We start from the raw sequence: 21,531 nt of genomic DNA on the forward strand, positions 1-21,531 counted from the left end.
TCCATACCATCAAATATACAAATAATTCAATGATGTTTCCTGTCTTAGCAACTGCATATGCTGGATCAGAACAGCGACTCGTTGGCCTCTGGTCATGGCAGCAGCAGCAACAGCAACAACAACAACAAGCCCAGTCCGCTGTCCAACTGTGATGTAATACATGATCCTCTCAATCGCAAAAGCGAAATTCGTCGCGTCTCGGAGGCGAATAAATTTTCAGCGATTGCACCACCGCCCACACAACACCACAATATGATGCTCAGCAGCCGGCGGCCATCGATTGATGTTGGCGCCTTGACAGCGCTGTCCAATTCGTCGGCCTTTCGCCACGGCCTGGTCGGCGCGAGCAGCATGGATCAGCAGCATCTGATGAATGCATCGCTGGCAGCGAAACGACGTCGAGTTACAGCTAGCACGCTGCAGCTCTCGCAGCCGCAGCCGCTGCAACAGCAGCAGTCAACGTCGTCGTCGTCGTCGTCATCGATGTTGTTGTCCTCCTCATCCGCCGCAGCCGCCGCCAACAGCAATAGCAGCAGCAACAGCTGTGGATTACCACCTACGCTGGCAGCGCCCATGCCCAATGATGACTATCATCATCATGCGTCGCGTGGCCGGGGCCATCAGCTACATTCCCATCACTCACACGAGGCCAGCGGGGGCGAGAGCGCCGACGGCTCACGGCCGGGCACGCCGCTGTGCGATGAACGGCCAGAGGTGTTGCCCACCGAGCCGCGTCGTCTGCCGCCGGCAAGGGAACGGACACGGGAGCGCGTGCGCGAGGTAATGTGGCTGCCGTTGCCCAAATTCGGCGTGCTCTTCTTTCAACAGCAGCGGAGTGCTGGCAGCAGTGGCAGTGGCGCGGGTAGCGGCGTGTCCAGCTACCTGCAGCAGCTGACGACGACAGCATCGTTGCTCAACAATAACTCTAGTCTAAGTGCAGGAGCTGCGACGACAACCTCAGCATCATCATCGTCAGCAACTGCGTCCAGTTTATCGTTTCTGCCCTCACCCACGTTACGCTATTGGCGCTCCTCCAATCACCACCATCACCAGCACCACCATCACCATCAGCAGCAGCAGCAGCAGCAGCAGCAACAACAGCAGCAGCAACAACAACAGCTGCAGCAATCCTCGTCGTCCTCCTCATCGATTGGCCTAATGGCCAGTCCGGCGCGTCCTCGCTCGCTGAGCTCCAACTCAAGCGACTCGGATGTGCCCAGTGGCCAGACGGGTGGCAGCCCCTCGTTGGATGAGCGACTGCGCAACTTTGAGGAGAACTACGAGCGCTGGTCCGGTGGCAGCAGCAGCACCAATCCCAACCATGGCCATGGCAGTCATGGGCATAGCAGCAGCAGCAGCCAGTCGAATGCGCTGCCCTCGTGGCAGCTGTCGATGCACTCGACGAACCTCAGTGGTCTCAGCTCGTCGCATCAGGCTGGTTCCGGCAACAGCAACAGCTCCAGCGGCACTGTCTCCAGTTCGACGAGCAATTCGCGTCACAAATTTCTTGACATTGACGAGCTGCAGCCGTCGGACATTGTCAAGTCGCTGTTGGCCAAGAAGTCCGTCTTCGACGATGACTTTCAGCGCCTCAAGAAGAACCAATGGTACGAGCCGGCAAGCACTGATTTCGGCACGGGCTCCACAAGCTCGGCGAATGCGCGGCATGGTGGCCTATGCAGTGGTAACACCTCGCCAGCTTTGCCCAATTTAGCGGCAACGAAGACAACGCCCATCATAGCCAACTGCAGCAGCAGCAACAGCAGCAATCTGGGCGGCAACAGCACCGGCAGCAGCAGCAGCTGCAAGACAGGCGGTCTGCTGCAGCGTTTGAGCAGCTTGTCGCCCATGAATTCGCCGCAAGCGTCCATGTCGCCTTACAACAGCCCGTCGCCGTCGCCCTCGGTCGTTGGTGTTCAGTTGGCCAAGCCCAGCTTGAGCAGCAGCTGCAACAGCAGCAGCAGTACAACAACAGCAGCAGCAACGACAGCGGCTGCAACAGCAACGGCGGCAGCAGCAGCAGCTGCCACCAAGGGATTGCAGTATCCATTTCCCAGTCACCCGCCATTGCCAAACACGGCTGCTCCGCCGCCGGCGATACAACCAGCGCCGCCACCGCCACCGGAGGTGCCCAAGACGAAGCCAACCACGTCCTCCTCTGCGGCCAGTCAATCGCTCAGCAAGAGTCTCAGTGTGCCAGGGGCAACGACAGAGGCGCGATCTGTGCTGCAGAAGTCCGTCTCAGTGCCGGGAAGCACGAATGTGGGCACCACTGGAAGCAGCAGTGCATCCTCTAACGGTAACAGTTCCTCAACAGCAACAGCAACAGCCACACACGTACAAAAGCAAACGCCAAACCATTCAATGGATGAAGTGGAGTCCAAAGGCAATGCCAAAAGCTCAAGCTCAAGTGCAGCAACCGCGACGAGCTCCTCGACGTCCAAGAAGAACAGCAGCAGCAGCGATAAGTCGCACAGCAGCAAACACAATAATCGCTCCGATTCGGAAAAGAAGTCCAAGAAGTCTTCCTCCTCCTCCTCATCGTCCGCAAATGCGACTAGTTCGGAGAAGCGCAAGAATTCGGCCACATCGCAATCCTCCAAGTCGGCAACGCCCAAAGTGGACGATGAGTCCAGCGATTCGGATGAGCCACTGGAGAAGCCTGACAAGGAGCAATCACAGCAACGTCTGGAGCGCGAGAAGGAGAAGGAGAAGGCGCAGCATAAGGAGAGACAGGAGCGTGAGAAACGTGAGAAGGAGCTGCGCAAGCAACAGGAGCGTGAGGAAAAAGAGCGCAAAGCCCAAGAGGAACGTGAGCGTGAAGAGCGCAAAGCCAAAGAAGAAAAGGAAAAGGAGCGAGAGCGTGAACGAGAACGTGAACGTGAAAGGGAACGTGAACGTGAACGGGAACGTGAAAGAAAAGCTCAAGAGGAGCGTGAGCAAAAGGAGCGCGAGGAGCTACGCGAGAAGGAGCAGCGCGAAAAGGAGCTACGCGAAAAGGAACAGCGCGAGAAGGAGCAGCGTGAGCAGGAGGCACGGCATGCACGCATGCGTGACATGTGCGCCTATCACAAAAACAAATCCGATGCGAGTTCCGAGGCGAGCAGCTTCTACGCCCACAATGCAGCCACGCCCAGTGAGAACAATAAAGAAAATGCTGCAGCTACTGATATGGCAACACAGCCAACAACAACAACAACAGCAGCAGCTGGAGCTGGTGCAGGAGCAGCAACTGTTGCTAGCTCAGCCCCAACTGAGAGCAACAGCAACAAGGATCGTTCACGCAAATCCTCGCGGAATTCACCAACGCCCAGCAGTGGACGACAGCACAAGCGACGCCTCAGCTCGCAGGACAGCAACCACAGCGGTGGCGGCGGTGCTGGTGGTGGACAGAATCATGAGGATTATGTGAAACGCATACGCATGGAAAACCCGAACAGCACTACGAGCAATCCTCATCAGCGGCTCAGCGATCGTCGTGACTCCAAGGAGCACAAGAACAGCAGCAGCAGCGGCGGCTGCAAGGAGGAGAAGACCAGCTCCTCGTCCAAGTCGCATGGCAACAGCAGCAGCAACAGCAGTTCCAAGCACCATCGGCGCGACAAGCATCACAGCAAAAGCACCAGCAGCACTGAGATCAATCATACCGAATTGGATAACAAGCAGCAACAGCAACAGCAACAACAGCTGCAACAGCAGCAGCAGCAGCAGCAGCAGCAACAACAGCAGCAGTTGCACACGCTCAACACCAGCGAGGAGGAGCAACAGCAGCCCTCCCAGTCGCAGCAGCAACAGCAGCAGCAATCGCAGTTGCTGCATAAGCAACGGGAGCATCATCATCATGGCAGCTCCTCGTCGTCGTCGCGGCACAAAAGCAAACGAGATCACCATCATCATCGCGAGAAGAAGCGGCATTCGGTGGCCGAGTCCACCAATACGGATGAGGAGCCCAGCCACAATCCACACAGACGCATCTCAGCAGCGGGTAGCTCGGCAGGCGAGCTTAGCTCGAACACAAATACCTCCAGCAGCAAGTTGCAGCAGCACCATCAGCAGCAGCAGCAGCAGCAACAGCATCAACAACAACAGGCGCAGCAGCAGCAGCAGCAGCAATCGCATCATCATCATCATCATCGGCGCAGCGTGGACCGCAAATCGTCACGCGGCTCTGATGAGGGCGGCGCCTCCTCGAAGAGCGCTTCGCAGCCGCGCAAGATGATGCTCAGCTCCGCGGATTCAGATGACACAGACGATGCATCCAAGAAGCATTCCATATTTGATATACCCGACGATTGTCCCAACGTATCAATGTACGATAAAGTGAAGGCGCGCAGCTGCAAGAATATGCAGCGCCAAGCCGAGGAGAAGAAGATCAAAGCCAAGTTCTCACAGCTGAAGCAGTCGCGTGCGAAAAAGAAACGATCCACCAGCTACGACGGAGACAGCGATACGGAGTTCGAGGATCGCATGCATCATCGGCTCAGCGGCAGCAGCAGCTTCCATGGGCGCAATCATGGGGGCCTGAGCAGCAGCGACGATGACATGGATGATGCCGATGGCTTTCGCAAGATGTCGCACAGTCGCATATTCTCCGACTCGGATGCAGATGGCGAGGTGGATGCGGAGACTGACGATCTCAATGCTAGTCGCATGCGCCAGCAAATGCAACAGAATCTACGACGTCTGTGCGATGGCGACGATAGCTCCGAGGATGAGATTCGTCGCAATGTGATCAGCCACGCGGGCAAACGGAATTGCCTTTCGACGCGTATTGCCTCCGATTCGGAGTCGCAGTCGCAGCCGGCACCGGAACTGATCAACACTAGCATCAAACAGGAGCCGGACATCAAGCAGGAACAGATCTCCGATAACGAAATAAAGTATTCCAAATCACGTCACAATTCGCACTCCTCCAACGAGGAGCGCAAGCTGAAGACGGACTTTAAGAAGGAGTATAACGAGTTCTTCAACACCGGCTACACGAACTATGTGGGCGACAGCAGCTCGGCCAAGATCAAGGATTACTCTCCGGAGACGCGCAAGAAGCACAAGAAGAGCAAGAAGCGTCTCAAGTCCTCAGCCGAGAGCAGCTCCACCATTACCGTTGCTCCTGCCCCTGCTGCAACGAGCAGCATCTTCGATGTGACCGAATGCAAGCCCAACAAATTCGACAGCTTCGATGAGCTGAAAACGGAGCCGGTGACAATCGCAGCTGCTCTGGAGGTGAACGCAAGCTCGGTGGCGGCCAGCGAGCGACGGAAGCACAAGGAGCGCAAAGAGAAGAAACGCGAGAAGCTGCGCAACATGAGCGAAACCAATGCTGCCGGCGGCTCTGTGGAGCAACTGAGCGAGAAGCTGTCCAAGGAGGAGCGTCATCGGCTGAAAAAGTCGAAGAAGTCCAAGAGCTTGGATACATCTGCCCGATTGTACAATGTGAATGCGTCCAATGCCTCCCCACCGACGCCCACCACGTTGAGCACACCGGCTCGAGACTCTGCCAAGCGCAGTGAGGACAAAATGGAGGACATCTTCGGTATTATCTCCGATGAGGAAGAGGACGAGGAGGAATCGCAGTTGACCGACGATCAGCCCGACACGACTAAGGCACAGCTCTCCACCACTGGACCCATGGTGTCCGCTGCACTGCAAACGTACAAGCAGGAGCCGCCTCTGCTCAGCCACAACAGCAGCAACAAGGAGCCGGCGATACAGCAACAGCAGCAGCAGCAGCAGCAACTGCAACAGCTGCAGCATGAGGAGCTCGAAGTGGAGCGGAGTGAACGCGAGCGACATCGCAAAGAGAAGCGCGAAAAGAAGCGACGCGAGAAGTCAGCACGCGAGCCAAAGCAGCAGCAGCAACAGCAACTACAACAGCAGCAGCAGCAGCAGCAACAACAAAATGCCAGCAAACTGGACGACGACAATAGCGTCGATATGGATGAGGCGGGCCGTGCGTTGGAGGCGCAGCTTATGGACGACTTTGATAGCAACAAGATGCCCGAGGATGCCACGCCCTCCACAGCAACCACCTACCGCAGCGATATGACGGACGTTTTCCGTTTCTCGGATAACGAGGACAACAACTCCGTCGAGCAGCAGCAACAACAGTTGCAGCTGCACTCGCACTCGAGCGAGAAGCAGTTGGAGTCCAAGGAATCGGTGCACAAGAGCAAGGACAAGAAGAAGAAGAAGAAGCGCTCCAAAGAGGAGAAACAAGAGAAACTCGACAAGCAGCAACAACAACAATTGCAGCTGCGTCGTGAATCAGCTTGTTTGCCACCAGCAACAGCTGCTGCACCAACAGCAGCTGCCGGTTCCTCGACTAGCTCGCTGACTATCAATGTGCAGGCCGCCTCGAAGCATGCCGAGGAGCAGCTGGAGAAGGAATCGAAGCACAGTTCTCCACTCTGCAAGCCGTCGCCCAGTTTGCCCTGTCTCATTGGCGACGATGATGATGAGGAGCCGCCAATAACGACGATGCCCGTCATCAAGCCCTCGTCAGCTAGCAGCAGCAGCAGCAACACGAACAGCAAGAGCAATCGGTTGAACTCCTCCGATGCCCTCTCGCCGGCTCGTGAGAAGCCACGCCTGATCAGCCCCATACCAAAGACGCCCACCATTAGCCAGAGCAACAGCTCCATGCTGTCCACACAGTCAGCGGAAACGCCTGTCAGCAGTGGTGCTGCGCCACTGGTCACCACGCCCACATCCTCAACAGCGGCTGCTGCTGTCGAGTCGAAGAACGCCATAGAGAGCAGCTCACCCACCAGTGCAGCCCTGAATAAGAAGAAGGAGGTCTTCATACCCGGCTTCGATGGTCAGCTGGACTATAAAATAAGCGAGTCGGCGGTGCAATCCATATCGGCAGAGTTGAATAGTGGACTGCTCGACGTATTGGCCAATGAGCCCAAGATACCAGTTGCCTCGCCACCTGGAGCTATCAAGACGCTGGACAAGCTGGAGGACAGCAAATCCCGAGTTACCATCTCACAGGAGGAGACTGAGAGCGCTGTGTCCGCACTGCTCGGTGAAAGCTTTGGCACATCCTCAACGGCAGACTACTCGCTGGATGGCATGGATGATATGACCCCAACGGTTTCGGAGGTGGCTGTCGCCGAGCCCGATGAGGAGGCAGCACTCGCTGCCAAGGCGATCGAGGCAGCTGTCGAAGAGGCTGCCACAGAACCAGAACCTGAACCAGAGCCTGAACCCGAACCCGAAGCTGAACCTGAACCTGAACCGGAGCCAGTTGTCGTCTCCGTGGGCGTAGTGCTCGATGCCGAGGAAGTGAACAAGGCGGTGCAGAGTTTGCGCAACGAGGACATGGACATCAAGGCGGACACGCCACAATCCGAGCGCGATCTGCAAATCGACACAGACACCGAGGAGAATGCCGACGAGGCGGACAGCAGCGGACCCAGTCTGAAGATCGACGAGACCGCACCACAGAACAGTGGCTCCGACAAGTCAACGTCGAGTGGTGCTGACAAGTCCCCTGAGCCGAGCAGCGAGTCCAGTACACGGTCCAGGCAGACAGTCGAGACTGCGCAGCCCACCGTCATAACCAAGCTGCCGACTGCAGTGCCAGTGCCGACAACAGTTGCAGCCGCATTGCTGCCCAATGCCAGCAACAGCAGCAGCAGCAGCAGCAGCACTCCAACCAAGTCGACTGCGCAGCAGCTGCTGAAGATTGAGCCGCCAACCATTAGCAAGTTGCAACAGCCACTCGTGCAGCCAGTGCAAACGGTGCTCCCAGCACCGACAGTATCACCATCGGCAGCACCAGCACCAGCACCAGCAGTGGCATCAGCAGCAACAACAACTACAGCAGTAGCAGCAGCAGCAACAACAACAACATCAACTACTGCTGCAGCAACAGCTGTGCGACCGGCAACGCCCGTCATCAACTTGGATCTGTCCAATGTGATGGCCAACTGCTCCAATGCAACAAGCAGCAACAGCTCGGCCTCGCTGTCCTTTGGCAGTCCAACAACGACGCAGAAAGCAATGCCACTGGCCTCCACGCCCAAGCAAACGCCAGCAACAACCCAGCAACAGCAACAGCATCAGGCAATGCCGCAGCGCACGCAATCGCTCATCATGCAGCCGCCGACAATATCTATACCGGATCAAACGCCTCATTTTGTGGTGCCGCATTTGATATTGTCGCCGCAGCAGCAGCACCACCAACAACAACAACAGCAACAGCAGCAACAACACCAACAGCAAGCGCCTCCTGGCACCTATCTAATGGGCATACGAGCGCCGTCGCCGCATAGTCCGCTGTTGTCTCCGGGACGCGGCACGCCCAATCGCCAGCATAGTCCAGCCGCCCGCCAAATAGCGCCAGCACAGCAGCAACATCCGCTGGCTTCGCCTACAGGCAACAGCAACATGAACATGAGTCCGTTGCCCAGTCCCACAGCGCGTGGAGTTGCCACAACCACGACGACATCGCCCACAACCAGCGGCAAGATGCCAACACCTAACAGTTACCTTCCACGCCCACCGATGCATCAGCAACAACAACAGCAGCTGCAGCAGCAGCAACAACACCAGCAACAATCTTCACCGGGCAGCATGCCCAAGTCTGTCATTGAGCTGCAATCAGGCGCAGGAGTTGCTGCTGGCCAGGGGCCACAATTGCTGCCGATGCCGTTGCAGAAAATGCCGCCATTGCCCGTGCCGCATCACCCGACAATCATTAGCAAGGTTGTCACCGTGCAGCCACAGCAGGCGATACAGACACAAGTGGCCAGCTCGCCGCCCATGGGTAGCCTGCCGCCGCATAAGAATTTGCATGTGAATGCCCAACAACATCAGCAGCAGCAGCAACAACAACAACAACAGCAGCAGCAGCAGCAGCAACAACTGTCTCCACAAATGTTGTCTAAGATGAACGTGCATCAGCAACAGCAACAGCAGCAGCAGCAGCATCAACAACAGCAACAACAACATCAGCAACAGATGCAGAAGTTCATCCATGCACATCAACAACAACAAATGCTAGACCGCAAGCAACAGCGACAACAGCATATGCAGCCACAGCACCAACAGTTGCACCAGCAACAGCAGCCGCAACAACAACACCAGCAGCAGCAAGGACATCCACAACAACAACACTTGCAGCAGCAAATGCAACATCCGCCATTGTCACCGGGTCATCATCATGCACATCCTACGCAACAGCAACAGCAGCAGCAACATCAAGCACGCCAGCAATATCAGGCGCAACAGCAGCAACATCAACAGCAGATGCAACACCAACATCAGCAGCACCAGATGCATCAACAACAACAACAACAACAGCAGCAGCAACAGCAGCAATTGCACATACAAAAGCTGCAACAGCAATTGCATACAGCGCATCAGCAACAGCATCAGTCGTTGACGCATTTGACACCGCAGCCGCCTGTGTTTACACAACAACAACAACAGCAGCAACTGCCACGCAACGTGCAACAACAACTGAGCCCAACGGGCATCAATCCCAGTGCACACAGCTCGCACAGTCCACAGGCGCAGCAACAGCAGCAACAGCAGCAGCTGCATACCGCTGCCATTCTGGTACGTGCGCCCACTCAACAACAGCAACAACAACAACAGCAGCAACAGCCGCAGCAGCAACACCAACAACCACAGCAGCAACAACAACAGTCGCTCAATGTTATACAGAGCGCGCCAGCAGCACAAAAAATAATTGTGCAGCAGCAAATTGTGCCTGCACCAACATCGATGCACTATCCGCCGCCACCGAAGGAGACGGCGCCTGCTGTAGAGTCGCCCGTGCTGCCGGTGAAGACTTCGGAGAGCGTTTCCGTAATACGTACGCCCACGCCCACCATCAGCCTGGCCAACTCGCCGCAGGCAACAAAGGTTGCAGCAGCAGCAGCGGCGGCAGCAGCAGCAGCTGCTTCTCTGCTGACCGAGGAGAATGTCATCAAGATCTCCCAGCCCAAGCAGGATGAGCTAATCGAGCAGGACTCGAAGGAGGTGGACAGCGACTACTGGTCCGCCAAGGAGGTGAACATTGACAGCGTCATCAAGAAGCTTGATCCGGCAACAGCTGCTGCAGCAGCAGCGGCCGCAGCTGTCAAGGACGACAACCAGAACAAACGAGCAGCAACACAAATGCAGCAGCAGCAACAGCAGCAGCAGCAGCAACAACAGCAACAGCAACCACCTGTAACTGAATTGGCCTCAGCTGAAGCAACACCTTCGTTGCCCAGTGAGCCGCCAGCAACTGCAACAGCTGTAACTGCAGCAACAACAGCACCAACAGTTGCTGCCAATGTCAGCTCCAATGATCATGATACCGAGGATGAAACCGAGACGCGTCAACTCACGGTGAAAGCTCTCAAGCAACTAGGTCGACCGCCAAGCGCGCGTGGCACGGCAGCCAAACGTGGACGTCAGCCACGTGGCGCCAAGGCCAAGCAAGCTGCCGGACTGCCAGCAACAGTTACGGAGCCCAGTCCGTTGCTGACGCCGGGCGACAACGGCGTGCACACACGCCTGCGGAAGCCTGTGGCGGCGCCAGTGACGCGCGGACGCAAGGGTAGACCGCCGCGGAACTTGTTGCTGCAGCAACAGCAGCTGCAACAGCAACAGCTGGCCCAACAGCAGCAGCTTGCACAGCAGCAACAGCAGCAGAAGGAGCCTGTGCCGCCTGCACTTTTGACAATGCCTGTGCCCACAGCCGCTGAGAAGAAGGCCAGGAATCAGGCATTGACACAAGCCAGCGGATCCAGTCAGGATATATACGAGTTCCATGACGATGTTGGCGATGCTGAGCCAAAGATAAAGGCAACTCCAGTTGTTGCCACAGCGGCAGCACCTGCTGCCGATGACCCGCGACCGCGACTCATACTGACCATCAACAAGCTGAAGAATAGCAGCGAACTGGAGAGTCAAGCGGAAGCGACGCAGCCACAACAACAACAGCAGCCGCAGCAGCAGCAACCACAGCTGGAGCACAACACGGACAGCTCGGAGTCGTGCAATACGCGTAAGTCGCGCCGTCTGCAAGAGAAGGAGGATCGCAGCACTGTGGACGATATCATCGAGGATGTAGTGCGCAACACTAATACACAACAGCAGCAACAACTTCAGCAGCAATTGCAACAACAGCAGCAGCAACAGCCGCAACAACAACAGCAGGCGCAGCAACAACAGCAACAGCCGCAGCAACAATTGCCCAAAGGAGCGCAAACGCCACCGCGACGCTCCGGTCGCCATGCGCAGGCTAAGAAACCGGATGCTGTACAAACGCCGAATGCGGTGGGCAGACCTCGACGCTCCAAGGAACGGAAGACCATATGTGAGCCACCAGCTGGCTTGCAGGAGGAGGCGCAGCCACTGTTGCTGCCGCCACCTGTGGCCCCAGCACCAGCAGCAGCGCCAGCCCCAGCACCAGCAACTGCACCACCAGCAGCAGCAGCAGCTGTTGTTGAACCACCAGCAGCCACACCTATGCAGCTGCAACAGCAACAGCAGCCACCACAGTCAGTCGCTCCGCCGCACATTACCCATGTGCCCGAGGTTAAGGAAACACCGCCAGCTCCTCCTGTCCAGGCAATTGCACCACCACCCGCAGAGCCGCTGCCACTGCCTCCTGTTGTGGTGTCGAAGCCAACGCCGCAGCATCCCAAGAAGAAGGCGATTGCAGCAGCCGAAATCGAGTCCTATCAGGCCATCAATTCGTCCATGCCGCCCATGCATCAAACGGCCGCTCCGGCGGCCACACAGAAGATCACAGGCGGCGCCGCAGATGCGGTGAGCAAGGCGCTGATTGATCCGGTTACGGGCGTCATTACGGCGGGCATGCCGCAGGGCAAGGAGGGCAATTTGCCGGCTGCCAATGCAGCGGCGCCAGCTAACAGCAGCAATGAGGTGACGCCACTGCAGCAACAGCAGCAGCAACATCAACAGCAGCAGCTGCAACAGCAACAACAGCAGCAACAGCTGCAGATCAGCGCCACAGTCATAGCGCCAGCCACGCCCATAACAACGCTGAGCAAGCCTGTGCAGTTGCAAGTGCAGGAGGCAGCGGCAACATTGCTCAACAAGCCGGTCAGTGTGCTGGTCAAGAGTAATGCACCGCCCACCCAGCCTACGCAAATCATACTGCAGCAACAGCAGCAGCAGCAGCAACAACAACAACAACAGCAGCTGCAGCAGTTACCTCCGCAGCCACAACAACAACATGTTGCGCCCAACAAGCAGCCGCTGGTGATGACAACTGTGCTGCAACACGCACAGCACACAACAGTGCGTCCACCGCAACCACTGAAAGCGCACGTGCTCAATCGCGAAAAGAATCTGCAACAGCAACAACAGCAGCAGCAGCAGCAACAACAACAGCAGCAGCAGCAGCAATTGACACCCAGCAAACAGCATCAGCAACCGCCTCATCCCGGTCACATGTTGCTCACAGATGCAGCCGGCAATCAACAATTGTTGCAGCCAAATCTCATAGCGCGCCACATGCTTGGCCAACAGCAGCAGGCGCAGCAGCAGCAGCAGGGACAACAGCAACAACAACACTTGCTGGTCAATATACCACCACCCACAGCGCATTCGCCCCACTCGCCACGCATTACAGCAGCACAACACGTGCAGCAGTCGCAGCAGCAGCCACCCAATGGACCACAGCAGCAACAGCAACAGACGCTGGTCATCAAGCAGGCCACAGCAACAGCATCAACTGTGCATCCACAAATACTGCATGTGGTAAGCTCGAAGGCTTCAGTGTTGCCCGCACAACAGCAGCAGCAGCAGCAGCAACAACAACAACAACAGCCGCCGCAGCTACTGGCGAAACAGAACTTTGGCTATGCGCAGCAGGCGCCAGCACAGCAGCAGCAACCACAGCAACTGTACAAGCAGAAGGCGCCGCAGCCGGTGGTGCAGATGCCACCGCACAATCTACTGCTACCCGCACATGCTAATCTGCTGTTGCAGCCAAAGCCAGCCGCGCATTTGCAGCCACAGCAACATCAGCTGACTCCATCGCCACCGCCGAACAAGCCCATTTCAGTGGTGCACAGTCTGCAGGCGGTGAGCCAGATGCTGCCCGGCAGCGTGGGCAGTCCGCCGCCAATGAAACCAGGCCAACAACAGCCCAATGCGGCAGCAGGTAAGCTAAGCTATGCCATTCACTGGACTCTCGACTCTTTACTCATCAAATCCTTTGCTTGCAGTTTTGCGCACGGCCATTCCGAACATCAGTCCGCAGGGACAGCCGCGCGTTCCGCCGCTGGTATTGCCATCAGGCATGCCAGGCGTGCCACCCTTCGACGCCAGCATGGTAAGCATGGCTTTTAATATGCTAGATATAATGATATGATACACTGTATATATATTTGTACTTAACCTATAAACTAAACATTGATGGTGCTAGCTTAACGATTTACTAACATTTTGCTAATCCTTAATCCTGCCATAAATGGACGCAGCATGACTTGGGCGCCTATGTCAGCGGTCGGCGCACACAGAGTCCTCCGCCAGCGCATCAGCAGGCATCGCCCATAACACCGGTAATGCACAAGTTTTACTTGCGGAGCTTTGAAGTAGCGTAACCCAAAACGGCGACTCAATACATTATACAAAATAATCATGCCCTGTAGCATATACTAATCCCTCATATTTCCCTTACCACTTGCATTTGCAGAACGACACGGCCTATCGTGGTATGACTGCCATGCTATACCAGCATCACATGATGCGCAGCGGGGACTATGATGACAAGATGATCAGCAGCAGCCCGCCATTGGAGCTGCGTCGTCCAGGCAGTGGCCCGCCACGCACCATTGCCGTGCCGCACAGTCTACAAAGTCCACAGGATCGCACCGCAGCGGGTACGTCTATATATACACATACACATTTCAATACAGATATAGTTATTAACATCATATTTACATCTATGCAGACTCCCCGCAAATGGCCCAAGTCTATGTGCACAATACTCGGATACCCCACGCCCACTTCAGCGAGATGGCTACACGTGGCGGGTACTACGAGAGTAGCGGTATACAGTTGGAGCCACCGCCGGCGCATCGTGCTGCCGCTTCGATAAGTGTGGTGGTGCCACCACCGCCGAACGTCGCGAGCGCCAGTCCGTACATCAGTGGCGGTGCCTCTGTCTCCGTGTCCGTGCAGCCAGGTCCACATAGTCTACATCCCAGCCAGGCCAAGCTATTGGAGCGTGAGCGCGAGCAGCGTGAACGCGAAAGGGAGAACGAACGCCTGTCCATGGTGGCAGCAGTTGGTACGTATACAAAAGCCAAACTACTTGATAGACCCATGACTCACTTCGTCTCTCTACGGTATATTGCAGCCAAACAACAGCAGGAACACTTGTCAGCCTCGGTTATGCACGGCGGCATGGAGCTGCCTGCTCAGCCACCGCCGGCAGCAATGGCACCACCGCCGGGTGACTCACTGGTCACGCTGTTGCAGCGGTATCCGGTCATGTGGCAAGGCCTGTTGGCTCTGAAGACAGATCAGGCGGCTGTCCAGATGCACTTTGTGCACGGCAATCCAAACGTGGCGCGCGCTTCGCTGCCCAGCATGGCGGAGAGCACCACGCCCCAATTGCGCATTGCGCAGCGTATGCGACTCGAACAGACTCAGCTGGAGGGCGTGGCCAAGAAGATGCAGGTGCGTACACTAAACACATTAAACCACGTAGAGCAGTTCATAACTAATCATTGCTTTATGCACAGGTGGACAAAGAGCATTGCATGCTATTGGCGTTGCCTTGTGGGCGCGATCATGCGGATGTGCTGCAGCACTCGCGGAATCTGCAGACCGGCTTCATTACATATCTGCAGCAAAAGATGGCCGCTGGAATTGTGAATATACCCATGCCGGGAAGCGATCAGGCAGCATATGTGGTGCACATATTCCCCGCCTGCGATTTTGCCAATGAGAATCTGGAGCGTGCTGCGCCCGATCTCAAAAATCGTGTTGCCGAACTGGCTCATCTATTGATTGTCATTGCCACCGTATAAAAATGCGAAGGCATACACCCTCTGATCTACAAAAATCAACACGAATGTGACTATTAGAAAAACTATCTGCCATGTCTCTGTAAAAATAACTGCTAGAACAACAACAACAACTGAAAAGAGAAAAACACATGTAAAGTAAACAACCAACCAATACAACAACAAATAACTACCAACTACAACAAAGCAAAAACAAGTTACGCTCTTCTAGTATATTAAGTAATTTTAAATAGCGTTTAAACAAAACAAAAGTTTAAAAAAAAAGCAAAACTAAAATCTAAAAAAAAGTAAAAAGAAGATGAACACAAAATGCAAACTTTATTGAATTCAAATGCAAGAGAGAGAGTAAAGGGCGCAATCAATCAATCAAGTTTGGTTGATTGGCCACTAACAAAAACCAATGTAAATCCGTTATACAAAAAATACCCAGAAAAACTCCTCATATACCCTCACATATAATATATAAAAACAAAGAGAAAAAACGCACTTAAATTGCATAAAACTATGTTTGTCAAAATTCTCGTTTCTTTTCTTTTCATTAACATAATACATATAAATAATTTTAACAACATTTTTGAAAGCTTGCAAAGTATCGTTAAGTTTGATCTCAAGAAAGTGTTTATATATTTTTTTTTTGCATATAATTTAAAATGAATATGAAAACAAAACGAAAAGTAAATGTGAAAAGAAAAGAAAGCTTAAGCAAAATACCTAACTGTTTACTGTACTACATACTACTTACTATCCATACATACCCACATAAAAGCATATATACCTACTATCCCTATTCGAAAGGATGATATAAAACAAGACACGTTTAAGTTTTCGATTGGTGAACAACATTTCACACACACACAGAGACAGATAAAGACAAACACACATGTATACACTCACCGCTCGCAATTTACAAAGTTTCAATGCTCTTAATTAAGTTTCGTTTCTATTTTTATGTCTTAATCAATTTCAATTTAAATTTCAATTTTGTTCCTCGGCTCCATGTGTTGCGCGCCTTAGCCGCCCGTGTCGCATTGACCCGAAGAACGCCGCAAGCGCCACCTGTCGCCAACTGCTGTTAAGCACAATTAGGTTTAAAGATGCGCCCAGAGGCTTTTTCCTAAAATTACAAACATAATAAAAAGTAGATTAACCCACATACATACACACACACACATGCAAACACACATTTATATACGAGCACATTTATACACATACAACTACATATATATAAATTACACTTATGAAATATCTATTTAATTATAAACAAATATGTGTTAAGCCAAATATTTTAATGTCTAGAGACAAGATTTGTTGCTTCAATTTTTAGCTTTTGCACGGGGCACGAGGCGACGTTGTCCTTTGTGCCGCCTGTTTCCCTATTTACACTCTCTCTCAACAGATTTGCTTGAAAAATTACAGTCAAACAGAAACAGCGACAACTATTACAACAACAACACCATCACTGCCACAACACTGTACAAGAAACTAGTTCAAGCAAAGTTGGGTGTTCTTTTTATATTTCTTCAATGTTTAGTTCTCTAGCATGAAACTTTGTAAATTGCCAGACAGGTAGAGCGTATATATACATCTATAGAAACAACACACATATATACTTGTATATATATATTCATATAGATATATATAAACATATATATATATATCAATATATATAAATGAAAATGTCCCCTCTGTACACTCCTTAAACTTAAACGTTTTCACACCCAATTGTAAATTATGTGACGATGAAAAAAGAAAACAAGAGAAATAAGAAAAGAAAATGAAAGAATTATACAAGTAAAAGCAAAAAGAAATTTGTAAAATATTTAAATTATTTAGCGTCTAATCAATAATTCATGTACATGTAAATACAGTTTAATTAGTGTTTAGCGCGTATTTAGTTGTATGTTTTAAAACTAAACTCTGTACATTATATAACACGATAAACAAACAAAAATATATATATATATAAATATTACGATTATGAGAAAGAGATCAGAGAAGTAAAAAAAATCGCAAGAATAAGAGAAAAAAGTAAAACCATTTTTGTCAGTAAACACAAGAACAGAAGAAACGCTATTGTTTTAAGACATTTTTAGTTATTTTTAAGTTAATTAATGAAAAAACGATAAAATTACACTTATTTCTAAGTGAATTAATAAACCAATTCAATAAACTTTTTCTGTTAAATGATTTGTTTTATTTATTTTTTCAACTAATTCAACGTTAACCCAACGTCCAAATCGAGTTCGTTCACAATAGTTGTTGGTTGATCGATGATAGACCGTTATCAGCCCACAAGATCCACTAACGAAATGCAACTTATAGTATATATACATATATAAAACAAGACACAAATATATATATATAGATACATATATATATATATAGATGTTAATGTTATACCTGTAATTAAATAAATTCTATACCTATGCATTATATGTGAAAGTTTTGTTGATATTTGGTTGGCGGCTAATGGAAAGGCGACTTCTTGGCATATCAAAAAGTAAGTGGAATTCAAAAACTAACTCATATTCGAACAGTTTGATTATTTTGGGTATTATATTTTCGATTTAAGCAGAAATAACATCAAAACGAGGAAGTGAGTTCAATATATTAATAATACATTACATTCGTTAAAGTACATATATTATTTGAAATCAAACTACTGTTCTCTTTTTAGGAACACATTTAACTTTTAATTTTTGGGAACAGTTTGATGCACTGTTTGAGTCTTTTAACAGTTGGCTGTTACTGCTATTGAAAATTAACAGCAACAGCTGTCCTGCACACATTTCATGTTATCGATATACAATCGAAATAATCAAAGCAAAAAACTTTGGGCTCACTGATTATTAAGATTATTATTGTTAATAATTAGATAATAGTAAATAAACCTAGTTGTATCTTCAAGCAAGTTGCATTCAAGAATGTCCAGTCTACTTCAGCAAGGTAAATGCTCGTGTTTCCCGCACGATTGATGGCAGCAGCAACAGCTGTATGATTATACAATTCACTCATTTATGCGCCACCCATTTGCAGGCCTGCCTCTCACATCGGCTCGTGGGCCGCTATTGCAGTTTATGCGTTTTCGCGGAAAAATAAATATACAACGTCCAAAGCAGCCGCATTATGAGCGTGCCCGCGTCATGGCCGTCACACAACCCAAATATCCAGAGGCGCCAAAGGCTCTTACCTGTTTTCAGTCACGAGCAGACCGGACGGGCGCTCAGGTGGAGAATCCCTACAATGCGATCATAGCACGTGAGGTGCGCAACTGGCTAGATCACTCCAAGCTGGTGGCGATCTTCCACTTGAACTCCATAACGGCAGACGAGATCTTTCGGGTTCGCGTGCAGCTGTACAAGCAGAACTTGCACCTCAAAGCCTACGGTCGGAAGATCATTGCACAAGCTGTAGCCGACAGCCAATACGAGGCTATTTTGCCACTGTTCCACTCCAACCATTGTATTGTGTTCTCGCCCGATCAACAGCGAGTGGGTGCACTGCTTCGAATCACACGGAAAGTGCCACAAATGGTGTTGCTGGGCGGCATTGTGGAGCAGAAACTGCTCAGTCGCAACGAGCTGGTGCACTTTGCACAGATGCCTGGACTGCAGGCGGCACAGGCGCAGCTGGTGCAGACTCTGAACATGGCGGCGACCAACGTGGTGCAGCAGCTCCAAGCACATCAATGCAATCTAATCAAAGTGCTGGACGTGCACGCCAAGGGCGATACAACAGAAAAGCAGGAGCCGGAGCAGGCAAAGGAAGAGGAAAAGCAGACATAAGTTACACGTTTAATTAACAATAACAGCGAAAAGAAAATAATATTCCTCATTTGTCTTTCATACTACATATAAATTAAAGCTTATCAACTAGATTGCACTTTTCCAACGGCCTGGAATGTCGTCCTAGGAGCTTATTGTGGCTGCCATATGATGTTGCCAACGCTGTCTGCAGTTAAAGGCCAAGTTAGCTAACGCTTCGGCGGCATCCAGTTCGTCCTTGTGATGCAGCAGCCAACGTTCGCCACGTGCCGCAGCAGTGGCCTCGCTAGTGAACAGCATCTGGCTCTGCACGGGCCGCTCCTGCCCAGCGCATTTGTGCCTAAAGATAGATAATATGTTGAGTATAGATCAGCAATCAATGTACTATCTCGATGGTTTACCTGCTCGTATTCCACTCGAAATGATAATTGTGCCTGTCCGGCGTGAATCTGGCCGCACTCTCCAGCCACTTGTTTAGCTGGTTGCCAGTGCTGTCACTGGGAGCCGTCGACCCACTCGAGTCCAGGGCGTTGCTGTCCCGCAGATATTTCTCCATCATCTGCTGCTTGTACTTTGCCTTGCCAGCCGGAACAGTGGGCAACATGGGCACGCGCTCACTTTGCTGCTGATGGACCTGCTGGTGCTGCATCTCGGATTCCACATAGAAGTTGGGCTTGTATGGCGGCGAGGAGTAGCTGGAGGTGGCATTATTGCCATTGCCGTCGCTGCCTGTGCTGCGGCTGGACAACTCGTCGTCCTCGTCATCGCCCTCGTCATCTTCGGCTGCACACACACGCATGTCCTCCTCCCAAATGCTATCCTCGGACGAGATGCTGAACTGCTCCACATTGCCCCGTGCATTGTGATTGTAGTTCTTGATCAAATGTCCCCAGGATTTTTTCGCCTTTTCACGCTCCGAGTTTTTTAGTTTGCGCCGCCAGTTGGCAAACCAATTGCAGATCTGTGTGTACGTCAAGCCCGTCTCTCCGGCCAGCTGCTTCTTCTCCTCCCGACTTGGATACGGATTCTCGCGTCGTCGTATCAGCCAATCCTTCAGCATGCGCTTGATGTCGGGCGTGAAGAGGCGTTTCGCAGTTCGCGGCAAATGCAAATCATCCTCTGGTGGCCAGGCACGTCTGAAATTTCAATTGTTCGACATAAGCTGCGATAGAATTCTTTTTTACTCATCTCTTCTCCCCCACTCACCTGCTGTGCCGACGATTACGCTTGGGGCGACACGATTTCTCCATGGCTACGGGCTGTAATTAGAAGATGTATATTTAAAATAAATGATCATGCTCATCGTAAACAATTCCCCTGCCCCAGGCTATTGCTCATCCATAATTAAGCCAATCGACCCGAAATACGCTGTAAGGCGAATTTCAGTTTCAAAACTTTTTCTGTTTTTGGGTGGGTGGCGCTATTTCTGTCCACGAATGCCGAACAGAATTTTCATGTTTTTTGCCGTTGTTTTCACTCGATAAAAAAAAAAAAATAAAATAAGAAACGATTTGACAGTGTCAGAGTAAAATTTTGAGAGCCAATGTGTGTGTGGGAGAGCTGAGAGATGGCGTTGGATATCACACGATCGAATGAGCATGATCTCTATAAAGGGCGTAATGTCGTGTAAATAGTTGGCATGCGAATCAAGAACCGATTCGTATTCAATTTGCATGCTCTGAGCACAATAGCTCGTATCACTTTTTGTTGTTTTTCATTGATAAAACTCGGTGGCCATGTTTTTCCGTAGATAGATCAGCATATATATATACATCTGTTATGTACTATTTCTAAAGATGAAAAAAACTATATAAAATGTTGCTGCACAGCCAATGCTGAAGTGCAGAGATCATTTTCGAGTTCCATCATCGCTGGCATTTGGTGTAAGTTTTGTTGACATTATTGGGTATTATATAATCCCAGCATAACACAGAGGAACAATAGATTTGTTTCCTCTCTTTTTATAGTTTATTGTCTGTTTGCACTAATTTGATCTTTGGCTGCTTTCAATGGCATTTCGTATTTGAGATTTGCCAAATTTAATTTAAGACCTTGAGGCATTAGGTCAGCAGCCAGCGGGCGACATGGATAAATTCACCCACCTGTGAATATTCAATTTCAATTGTCCTAAAATGCTTTTTCTTCCCTCTTTTCCTGAACAGCGCGAAAAGTTTTGAAAACGTTTTGAACGTCGAACTCGCAGATTGCACACTGAACGCTCGTCCAAAATTTGTTCAAAAACTGCCAGAAGATTGTTTTCGAATGTTCGTACGAATTTCGATTCGGGCGCCATTCGGGAAAAACGAAACGGAAAAACTTGCACTTATCACACACACACACATGAACGCACAGCGCAAACGAATGGGGCACTTTTAATCTATTTACAAAACTCGAGAAAAATATGTGTGGTACATACATACATACATACATACATAATACCGCCGATTTTCGAAGAATCATCGAACGTGCCTATTCCGGCATACACTACCAGGCTATCAACCAAAAGTTGTTGACGCGATCATTAGCGATTGAGTGTCATATGGCCCAATTGTGTAGAGTGTAGAGTGCACAAATTTACTTTCGCTCTCGATCAATTGGTAGCGAGCAGTTGGCCATGATGTGACTTAAATTAAATTGTGTTGCAAGTTATTTCAAAACATTTATAAATATGCACAATAAAAATGTGAGGCATATTATGTCAATGAAAGATTTCTGTTCAGAATGCAAATAACAAGCTGTGATAATGGACAATAACA

At 51.1% G+C, this 21,531-nt stretch overlaps 3 protein-coding genes across 3 annotated transcripts in view; 2 read left to right on the top strand and 1 right to left on the bottom strand.

The window, feature by feature from the left end:
• LOC6575770 (protein split ends) overlaps window positions 1–17,195 on the top strand; it is an 83,471-nt gene extending 66,276 nt beyond the window's left edge. The window contains exons 8-14 of the mRNA XM_044008750.1: window positions 49–13,138; window positions 13,203–13,309; window positions 13,458–13,538; window positions 13,673–13,859; window positions 13,931–14,269; window positions 14,339–14,661; window positions 14,727–17,195. Of these exons, the coding sequence (XP_043864685.1) occupies window positions 49–13,138; window positions 13,203–13,309; window positions 13,458–13,538; window positions 13,673–13,859; window positions 13,931–14,269; window positions 14,339–14,661; window positions 14,727–15,014 (14,415 nt within the window). The 3' untranslated portion in view covers window positions 15,015–17,195. The remainder of the gene's footprint in view (window positions 1–48; window positions 13,139–13,202; window positions 13,310–13,457; window positions 13,539–13,672; window positions 13,860–13,930; window positions 14,270–14,338; window positions 14,662–14,726) is intronic.
• A 609-nt stretch (window positions 17,196–17,804) lies between these two features.
• Window positions 17,805–18,838, top strand: LOC6575771 (39S ribosomal protein L10, mitochondrial). Its single transcript, XM_002001739.4, has 2 exons — window positions 17,805–17,957; window positions 18,048–18,838. Exons 1-2 carry the CDS (start codon window positions 17,936–17,938, stop codon window positions 18,794–18,796), a joined length of 771 nt encoding a protein of 256 aa, XP_002001775.1. The 5' UTR covers window positions 17,805–17,935; the 3' UTR covers window positions 18,797–18,838.
• Window positions 18,824–21,007, bottom strand: LOC6575772 (putative iroquois-class homeodomain protein irx-1). Its single transcript, XM_002001740.4, has 4 exons — window positions 20,878–21,007; window positions 19,982–20,034; window positions 19,177–19,911; window positions 18,824–19,115 (listed from the first exon to the last, which is right to left on the bottom strand). The coding sequence occupies exons 2-4, from the start codon at window positions 20,023–20,025 to the stop codon at window positions 18,920–18,922; spliced, it is 975 nt and encodes a 324-aa protein (XP_002001776.1). The 5' UTR covers window positions 20,026–20,034; window positions 20,878–21,007; the 3' UTR covers window positions 18,824–18,919.
• Between the last annotated feature and the right edge of the window lie 524 nt (window positions 21,008–21,531).

Source organism: Drosophila mojavensis, unplaced genomic scaffold, assembly GCF_018153725.1.
Source record: "Drosophila mojavensis isolate 15081-1352.22 unplaced genomic scaffold, ASM1815372v1 contig_36, whole genome shotgun sequence".
NCBI lineage: Eukaryota > Metazoa > Arthropoda > Insecta > Diptera > Drosophilidae > Drosophila > Drosophila mojavensis.

Excerpts from the sequence above, each read along its gene's own strand:
- LOC6575772 (XM_002001740.4), bottom strand. The coding sequence starts at position 20,025 with ATGGAGAAATCGTGTCGCCCCAAGCGTAATCGTCGGCACAGCAG. Across the intron at positions 19,912-19,981 it reads CGTAATCGTCGGCACAGCAG|ACGTGCCTGGCCACCAGAGG; the intron begins GTGAGTGGGGGA and ends TTGAAATTTCAG. Across the intron at positions 19,116-19,176 it reads TTCGAGTGGAATACGAGCAG|GCACAAATGCGCTGGGCAGG; the intron begins GTAAACCATCGA and ends ATCTATCTTTAG.
- LOC6575771 (XM_002001739.4), top strand. The coding sequence starts at position 17,936 with ATGTCCAGTCTACTTCAGCAAG. Across the intron at positions 17,958-18,047 it reads GTCCAGTCTACTTCAGCAAG|GCCTGCCTCTCACATCGGCT; the intron begins GTAAATGCTCGT and ends ACCCATTTGCAG.